This window comes from Danio rerio, chromosome 6 (assembly GCF_049306965.1).
Source record: "Danio rerio strain Tuebingen ecotype United States chromosome 6, GRCz12tu, whole genome shotgun sequence".
Taxonomy (NCBI): Eukaryota; Metazoa; Chordata; class Actinopteri; order Cypriniformes; family Danionidae; genus Danio; species Danio rerio.
In genome coordinates, this window is record NC_133181.1 from 2,345,001 (window position 1) to 2,355,000 (window position 10,000).

At 36.3% G+C, this 10,000-nt stretch overlaps 1 protein-coding gene and 1 long non-coding RNA gene across 5 annotated transcripts in view; one reads left to right on the top strand and one right to left on the bottom strand.

The window, feature by feature from the left end:
* zgc:123305 overlaps positions 1-10,000 on the bottom strand; it is a 24,879-nt gene that overhangs the window by 11,202 nt on the left and 3,677 nt on the right. For all 4 annotated transcript variants that reach the window (XR_012407429.1, XR_012407428.1, NM_001423775.1 and 1 more), the window contains exons 2-10: positions 9,282-9,482; positions 7,194-7,289; positions 6,886-7,109; positions 4,773-4,874; positions 4,231-4,336; positions 3,354-4,062; positions 3,167-3,260; positions 889-1,082; positions 590-683 (exon numbers count right to left, since the gene is read on the bottom strand). Coding sequence is in view for 2 of the 4 variants with exons in the window: in XM_068221785.2 (XP_068077886.1) it covers positions 590-683; positions 889-1,082; positions 3,167-3,260; positions 3,354-4,062; positions 4,231-4,336; positions 4,773-4,874; positions 6,886-7,109; positions 7,194-7,289; positions 9,282-9,482 (1,820 nt within the window). In the remaining 2 variants the exon portion in view is untranslated. The remainder of the gene's footprint in view (positions 1-589; positions 684-888; positions 1,083-3,166; positions 3,261-3,353; positions 4,063-4,230; positions 4,337-4,772; positions 4,875-6,885; positions 7,110-7,193; positions 7,290-9,281; positions 9,483-10,000) is intronic.
* LOC141386156 (uncharacterized) overlaps positions 6,863-10,000 on the top strand; it is a 6,789-nt gene continuing 3,651 nt past the window's right edge. The window contains exons 1-2 of the long non-coding RNA XR_012407513.1: positions 6,863-7,299; positions 9,303-10,000. The exon at positions 9,303-10,000 is cut by the window's right edge and continues 1,840 nt beyond it. This is a non-coding gene — a long non-coding RNA (uncharacterized lncRNA). The remainder of the gene's footprint in view (positions 7,300-9,302) is intronic.

The window sequence follows — 10,000 nt, forward strand, 5'->3', positions numbered from 1 at the left end:
AGGATGGAAGGATAGAAGAAAGGATGGAAGGAAGGATAGAAGGAAGGAAGGAAAAAAGGAAGGAAGGATGGAAGTAAGGAAGGAAGTATGGATGGATGGATGGAAGGATAGAAGAAAGGAAGGAAGGAAGGAAGGAAGGATAGAAGGATGGATGGAAGGAAGGAAGGATGGAAGGATAGAAGGATGGATGGAAGGAAGGAAGGATGGAAGGATAGAAGGAAGGAAGGAAGGATAGAATGAAGGATGGAAGGAAGGATGGAAGGATAGAAGGAAGAAAGGATAAAAGGAGGGAAGGATGGAAGGAAGGAAGGAAGGAAGGAAGGAAGGAAGGATAGAAGGAAGGAAGGAAGGAAGGACGGAAGGAAGGATGGATGGTTGGATGGATGGATGGATATAGACAGACGGACGGACGGACGGACGGACAGACAGAATAGATAGATAGATAGATAGATAGATAGATAGATAGATAGATAGATAGATAGATAGATAGATAGATAGATAGATAGATAGATAGATAGATAGATAGATAGATAGATAGATAGATAGATAGAGACAGACAGACGTGAACTGTACTGAAAATGTAACAAACTTTGAGTTGATGCAGATGACGAGGTTTGGGTCTTCAATTATTCCAGGGTTGTTGACAAAGTCTTGAAACTTGACAAGATGCTCCATGAATTTCTCTGCAACACATAAACAAAAAAGAGAGATGAGTACATCTGTTAAAAACACTGGAGCAATTTTACAAAACTACTTGCAGCTAGAATATCACAAAACAGCAAAATCATTGCAGATTGCATTTTATATATATGTATAATGTTTAAAAGTGTGCATTAGTGCTGATGTCCACTTTTTATTAGCAGCGCTGTTTATAAGCGCGACTCTTACCTTTACTGATCTGACTGATGTCTCCTCTGCCGCACAGAGACATGGTGACGTCCAGAGAGTCGCTGGTGGAGTCGGACAGATACTCAGTGCCGCTGTCTGCATTAGCACTGCCCTGTGACTGAGGGGACATCTGACCTGACGGAGGAGACGGATCCGGCCCATGGCTCGAGCGCAGATCTGAGGACTCGGCCTCACTGAAGAGAGGAAGTTAAAAAGCATGAATAATAGTTACTGCAGAACAGTGAGACAAACTACCATATAGGTATATCTGTCCACAAAATCAAATCAAATCACTTTTATTGTCACATCATCAGCAGCACGTTTATTGTCGCATCATCAGCATACACAAAATGTGTTGTTGTCATTATTTAATGTTGACCGATATTGGGGTTTTTTTTGTGACAGACTTTAAAAATGCCAGCTTTTACCCCTAATATTGAATACTGCTCAGTTCTGGAATTTATGCATTTGAGTCTCTAAATAAAAGAAACCTATTATTTTAACCTAGGCTCATTCTGAAAATGTACCCCTATATACATTTCTGGAGAGCGCCAAATACATCCCAGGAGCTACGTTTTTTTCTGCAGTTTTTGCGAATCCACCAGAGGGTGATATGTACACTTTTAGAGATCTCAAATTTCTCTCGTGAGTGCCATTCGTGCCTGCTGTTCTTGCGTAAATCCACCAGAGGCCGCTGTCGACTGACTGAACCTAAACCGACACTGACAGTGTTTCAAAAACACTGATTGACCAGCGCCCCTTCCCTAAACCCAACCAACAATTTAAAAAAGCAATCCAGAAAAAGAAAAGGTCTCGCCTGATTTTTACCACGTTTTCAGATTTTACCACATTCTCACCCTGTAATTTACTTGTATATAAAATTTTTTGGCTTCTGCTTTTGTGTTACCTGCTTTCTAAAACAGTTCTTCACTGTACTCGAACCCCATCATCGTGGTCAGCTCCTCTCTGCGTCTCATGTCTGCCGACGTACATGGCGATCTAACTGGACAAACTAGTAACAGCGGGAAAGCCGTCCATAAAAGAAACGGCGTCATACCGCCATGTAGCGTTCGTTTTAAAGATGAAATGCAGCCATACATACTTCTGGCTACATAATTCACGATCTCCAGAAATGTATATACGGCTAAGCTTTCAGAATGAGCCAGTGTTGTTTTATTTTGTTGTTAAGAAGTCAATAATATAATGTATATGTTTATATATGTTTATGCAAGTTATTAACGCGCGAGTGAGAAAATGTAGCTTCACATTTAACACACAAAAACCAATACATTTTTATAAATATTAGGCAAATTTGCATACAAGTATAAAGACATTAGAAATAGTAGTTGTTATCATCATCATAATAATAATAGTACTGCTAATAATAATAAAAATACAAATAACACATTAAAACTAATATATTTTATTATTGTAGTTTATTTAGCTATTGCATCAAAGATAGTTAAATAAAACAATAATAACATACTCAAACAATACTATAATTGCATAGTAGTAATAAACATGTTAATATTATTAACTGTTTTATTTAGTTTAGACTTTATACTTTATTGCTACTGTTAATAAAAATAATAATAATAATAATTATTATTATTATTGCCGCAAGCACCTGGGTGCTATGTGTCGCACTAACCACTACTAGGCTATTGGCACAGAGATAACAATAATTATTATTATTACTAATTTTATCTTCATCAATTATATAATAATAGTAGTAATAATAATAATAATAATAATTATAATAATTATATCGCTGGTTCAAGCCTCGGTTGAGTCAGTTGGCATTTCTGTGTGGAGTTTGCATGTTCTCCCCGTGCAGGCGTGGGTTTCCATATGGGTGCTCCGGTTTCCCCCACAGTCCAAACACATGAGCTATAGGGGAATTGGGTAAGCTAAATTGTCCGTAGTGTATGTATGTGAATGAGAGTGTATGGATGTTTCCCAGTGATGGGTTGCAGCTGGAAGGGCATTCGCTGCGCAAAACATATGCTGGATAAGTTAGCAGTTCATTCCGCTGTGGTGACCCCTGATTAATAAAGAGACTAAGCCAAAAAGAAAATGAATGAATGAATATTGTTAATAATAATAATTTGTATTATTATGATTGTTTATTTTATGAGAATCATAAGAGTGAGTAGTAGCAGTAGTAGTCAATAATACTTATTATTATTAATACTCTGTAGTAGTTTAAAATAATCACATTTTGTTTAATCTATTTTTAACAAATAAATTATGCATATCGACTATTGAAGCATAAAACCTTTTGGGGAAATAGAGGGCAGCGACTTCAGGGTCCAGACTGGAGAGGTCGTCTAGATAAATATCAGACGGTCCCAAATGATGGCTGCGCTTGACTAGGAAAAAAGAGAAGATACAGTTCCACATGAAATGTTTTACCTAGTGAATTATTCACAAGTACACACTGTACATCACATATAATCCAGTACCTTTCCTCTTGTCCTGAGAGTCAGCTGATTTAGAGGCCTCCAGGACTGTCGGATCCTCTGATTGGACGATGATCTCCTGAGATCCTGTCACTCCAGCACTGTCAGCATTCTGATTGGTCGGTAACGTCTCTAAACCCGCCCCCTCTTCTGATTCGCTAGCCCTGAGTGTCAGTATTTCAACAGAGCTTTGATGCTTTGGTAGTAAGATTGAGTTGAGCTCCGCTTCTGCTTTTAAATCCTGATTTGACTCGCCAAATGTGATGGTTCGGACAATATTGTTCTCACTACAGTTTTCTAAATGAGCCACGCTATCTAAACTAGCATCGTTATTGCTTTCATTGACTGTATTACCACAGCTAGTCATAGTTTCAATCTCTTTTTCAGCAATTATCTCCTGGCTGTGTTTGTTTTCCAGTCCACTCCAGCTCTGAGAAAAACAGTCGTCTGGAGATTGAAGCGTATTCGTGAACTTTACATTTAGTTGTGTGTTAATGGATGAACAAACGGCTTCATCTGATGAAACAGGGCTGACTGTACCAATCTGCGGTTCTGGTCTCACCACAGTCACAGTCACTGCAGAGTCAGTGCTGTCGATGTCAACAGATGTTTGCCGGTGGATCGTGCGAAAGTGGGAGTGGTCAGAAGGAGTGATAGGGGAGGGCAGCTCATGAGTCAGCGAATCAGATTCAACCCTTTCTGATGGACACACCTACAGAAACAGAGAGTAAACACAGTGTAATCTGCTAGTACAGTGCCTACAGAAAATCACCGTTCCCCTTTGAAATACTGGCTTTATCAAATCACATTATTCCAATATCATTTTCAGCCTTTGCATTGTTCCAAAAAGCGGCTTATATGCAGAATCTGAATGCAGTACCTTGGGAAAAGCGCCCCAGTTCCACTGCATCTGCGGCCCTAAAGACTCCTGGGCTTTACACAACTCTGAATCACTCTTAGGAGACGACGGCCGACTGAAATACACACTACAGACACAGAAGACAAAGAGAAAATCCAATTATACGAACAGAGACGGAGCAAAATCATATGAAGATGATTAAGGATGAAGAGACCACATCTGTTCCACTGTGCTGTTTAATAAAGTAATGGATGAATTCCTGTAATATTTATCTTCTAGATGAAGTCTTCCTCTTATTTGCCTTATTTCTTTTCATTTGTCCCCTTTAAGAATGACTTATTTAAACCAAAATAACCTAGTTAAATTGCATATTAAGCTGAAAACTAGTATCTTGCAATGTAACTAATCCATTATTATGTGCTGTCATCATGGCAAAGACAAAAGAAAACTGTTATTAGTAATTATTAAAAGATTAAAAAAGTGTTCTCGCTGTTAAACAGCACTTGGGAAATATTTGTAAAGGAATTAAAATAATAATCTGTTCTTCTGCTGTATGTACGCACCTCTCATTCAACGAACACTCTCCATCAGAGTGAGGATGAACCTCTCGAGCTCCAGACGCTTCCTCATAGGGTTCCTCGGACAGAGAGTAATATATAGACTTACTGTAGAGGAAATAAAACAAAAAGCATCAGTGATCCAGTTGTTCAAACCTTCCCTCTGTTCTAGTGCTTCATAAGAAGGATTACACGAGCTGGACTCCCCTGGTCGTGATGTGCTAGAAACAAACACACTGATGACATCTAGTGGTTGCAGCAGAGTAATGCAAAAAGAAAAGCATACACTAAACAGATTATTGTTTTTATGGACACAATTATAGTGATTGTTATATGTAAGTGCTGGGAAAGGTTAATTGTGATTAATCACATCCAAAATAAAAGCTTGTTTTGACATATTATACAGTATATATCTGTGTACTATTTATTAGGGCTGCACAATGTTCGAAAAAAATTAAACACAGCGATATTTTGCTCATGTTGCAATATGAATATAATTTAACTACATGATTTGAAAAGCTCTATTTGTAAAGATTTCATTAATTTAGATCAACAGGGATAATCAAGTCTTTTTCTATGTAGTGCATCTGCATAAATTATCATAAATTACAAGCAAAAACCAAGAAATAAACAGTGCATTATTGTTTTCTGAGGAGTCCAACAGTATTCAAATACAGAAAATGAACATTCATTTATTCATTTTCTTGTCAGCTTAGTCCCTTTATTAATCAGGGGTCAACACAGCGGAATGAACCGCCAACTTATCCAGCATATGTTTCACGCAGCGGATGCCCTTCCAGCTGCAACCCATTACTGGGAAACATCCATACACACTCATTCACACTACGGCCAATTTAGTTTATTTAAATTTACCTATAGCGCATGTAGACTGTGGGGGAAAACCGGAGCACCCAGAGAAAACCCTCGCCAACACAGGGAGAACATGCTAACTCCACACAGAAATGCCAACTGACCCAACTGGGACTTAAACCAGCAACCTCATGCTACCCACTACACCACCCTTATACACAGAAATTGAACAAACTATATATCTATATATATATATATATATGTATATATGTATATATGTATATATATATATATATATATATATATATATATATATATATATATATATATATATATATATACACATACACACACACGTACGTACACACACACGTGTACGTGTACATATACATACATACATACATACATACATACATACACACACACACACACACACACACACACACACACACACACACACACACACACACACACACATATATATACACATACACACACATGTACGTACACACACACACGTGTACGTGTACATATACATACATACATACATACATACATACATACATACATACATACATACATACACACACACACACACACACACACACACACACACACACACACACACACACACACATATATATATACATATATATACATATATATATATATATATATATATATATATATATATATATATATATATATATATATATATATATATATATATATATATAATAATCTTATCCCCCGATAGGATTATTGCGGATACACACTATATATACACAATATCGATGCTCATGCGATATATTGTTCTGCCCTACTGTGTATATTTTCTAGGTATATGTAAATACTCATATGCATATATATATATATATAGAAAAAAATATATATATAGAGAAAATATTAATATTTAAGTAAACGTAAATAGACATGTATATGATACAAATTATTTATAAATTTTAAATATCTTTGCAACTAAACAGGATCCTGTTACCATATAATATAGTTATGAAATATGATATAGTTACTTTATTTTGGATGTTATTAATCACGATTAATCTTTGCCCAGCACTACTATATTAATAGTTTTCATGCTTGGTGTGAATGGCCCTTAAATAATGGGCTAATTTACATTTGTGGGTGAACTCACCCTTTATTAACTTTTTTAAAATAACGAACCCAACACAGGGTGTACATACCGCTGGTTATACAAACAACTAGCTTCGTGAAAAAAAGCAGCCACAAAACTTCCCGTTTGACCATTTCTGAAAAAATAGAAACTCAATAACCTCAGTAAACTGCTCACCTTGCTGCCAGAAGTGACTCCTCCTTGAGGGCGTCTGGATCTAGACTTTCTTTCTCATCCGAGGAGGAACTGTCGTCTTCATGCAGATGTGTGTCTGAACGCACACGCTTTCTGCGCCTCTTTTTACGCCGATTGGAGCAAGATAGTTGAGACTCTGTGACTTCAGATGCTTCTGGGACATCGGTGGGGATCGGAGAAGTGCAGAGATGAGCAGGAACTCTTGTCTGAGAGCGATAGAAAAAGAAAACATGGGGATAATCACAGCTGAACGTTACATGAGAGATCAGTGAACGTTCATCCGGACAAACCTCGAAATCCTCGTTCTCCTCCACGAAAAACGCCTCTCCGTTATCTCCTAGCTTCATGTGCAGACTCACGGGCTCTCCATTGATCTCAATGTCCACCTGTTCAACAGTGAGTGTCTTGGGTTAAAATATGAATGATGAGGATACTTCTTTACACATTTAAAAATAAAAAGCAATGTATACGCTGTTAAAGATATCTGTTAATGAATGTTTTTGTGTGTTTTCCGTTTATTTACGGTTGTGAATTGCATTGTGGGATGTTGATCTCTGCTCTGTCGACTTTTGATGTGGAAAATTCATCTCTACAGTTTGACAAGGTGACTTTTATTGACATTTTAGTCACTTGAAATAGTATTAGACATTACATATAGAGAAATAAGTGTGTAAAATAACAGAAAATGTACTGGCAGTTTATACAACACCAACCCGGACAACATAGCACTGCAAACTATTAAATGTTCATTAAAGTCACTTTTTCCAACTTTTCAAGGTTAAAGGATGTTGGAGGAAAAATCCCATAATGCAATCCAAAAACATGAATAAATGGGGAAAAACAAAAACATGAATCACAAAATACAGAAAACTGCTAATTTACAGATATTTACAGTGTATATTGTTAAGCACCATTATTTATATAATAGCTGATATGATCTGCATAGTAACAAATACAGAACATAGAATGAACTACACAGAGTTCATTAGAAGTATAGACAGCCTAACCGATAGTTTTTTTGGGACCGATACCGATAAAAAAATACCGATATTAATATATATCGGCCGATAATAAAGTACAGTACCAGTCAAAAGAACACTCAATCATTCATGCGTTCAAACTTTTGACTAGTACTAAATATAAAACACAGTATATACATGAACATAATCAATATATATATATATATATATATATATATATATATATATATATATATATATATATATATATATATATATATATTTTTTTTTTTTTTTTTTTTTTTTTGCAATGATTTATTCAGAAAAAACAGCTTTTCTATATGTAAATATCTGCAATTAATAAATAATAATAAAGAAAAATAAACTGATTTACACATACATGCACAAATAATCAAAAAACTGCCTGAGAGAGTAATGAAAACATGAGAAGACTTCAGAATTATGTGTAAAGTGCTAAAATGAGATTGCTGAATGAAAATATGGATGGCGTTTAATTTGTAAAATAAAATTTAATAAAAAAAGTTTAACTAAATAAAATGTTACATTTAATCAAGATAAATTAATGTGAAATATCCACCACTGTAAATTAAAAACTTCCAATAAATCAAGAAAAATTTTATATTATATTATAAATTCTTAAATCAAGTATTTTCAAGACAAGCAAACAATATTGTATTTTTTTAAGAAATAAAGAGTCAAAATTAAGTAAAAACAAGCAAAATAATCTGAAAATGGGGTAAGCAAAGGGACGACACGGTGGCTAAGTGGTTTGCACAATCTCCTCACAGTAAGGAGGTCGCTGGTTCTAGTCCTGGCTGGATCAGTTAGCATGTCTGTGTGGAGTTTGCATGTTCCCCCATGTTGGTGTGGGTTTCCTCTGGGTGCTCCGGTTTCCCCCACAGTCCAAACACATGCGCTATAGGGGAATTGATTAACTAAATTGGCCATAATGTATGTGTGAATGTGTGTGTATGGATGTTTCTCAGTACTGGGTTGCAGCTGACAGGGCTTCCACTTTGTAAAACATATGCTGGATAAGTTGGTGGTTCATTCCGCTGTGACAACTCCTGATGAATATAGGAACTAAGCTGAAGGAAAATGAATGACTAAGCAAAATAATCTCGTTTTGCATTTTGACATAAATACAAAACTCCATTTTCAGATTATTTAGCTTGTTTTAAGGGAAAAACTCACTTCATTTTGACTTATTATTTCTGAAAACAAGATAATAGGTTTTGCTTGTCTAGAAAATGCTTCTTGATTTCAGATTCTCTAGCTATTTGGACTAGAAACAGTAAGAAAAGCATTTTTGCAGTGAGAGCAGGACAGTTGCTCAATGCATAAACACAGTTACACTATAAACTAGAACCAGTGTAAGATGACTTCATTCCAGCTCACCACTTTCTCTTTGGAGCGCAGGACGCCGAGTTTCCCGAAGCGGACGTGGAACGGTGAACACTGGAAACTTCCATCAGGCTGTCGAACAACAATGACGTCAATGCCACCGGTAAGCGTGGCTGGATTCAGACCACGGTAAAGCTCCTTTACTGTCACAAACACCGTCTCTGCCAGCTGACCCACGTAGTTCATGGTCTGAGACTGAAAAACAGGAGATCAGGAATCAGTTTTAGATCATAAACTGACTCCTTCTTGACTGCCTTGGGAGATTTCTGACACTTGGAGCACAACCGTGACCCTTGCACACGGAGATAAAGTCTGACAGGGTGCAACATCTCAACTTTATCAACATGACATGCTGGCAGACTGGAAGCCATGCCAAAAAGTTAGGCCTGATCTGATGCAATAACATTATATTGGGCAATATCATCGTGCAATACATGATTTTTATAATTTTTTGGTGATGTAAAAAAATTATCTATTAAAGATGACCTATTATGACCCTTTTTAAAAGATGTCAAATAAGTCTCCGATGTCTCTAGAGTGTGTGTGTCAAGTCTCAGCTCAAAATACCACACAAATAATGTTTTATAACTTTGAAACTGAATCTTTTTAAGCTGTGATCTTAATTGTGTCATTTTGGTGACTGTCACTTTAAATTCAAATGAGATTGTGCTCTTTTCAGAAAAGGGCGGAGCTATAAATGTCAATGTATCAGC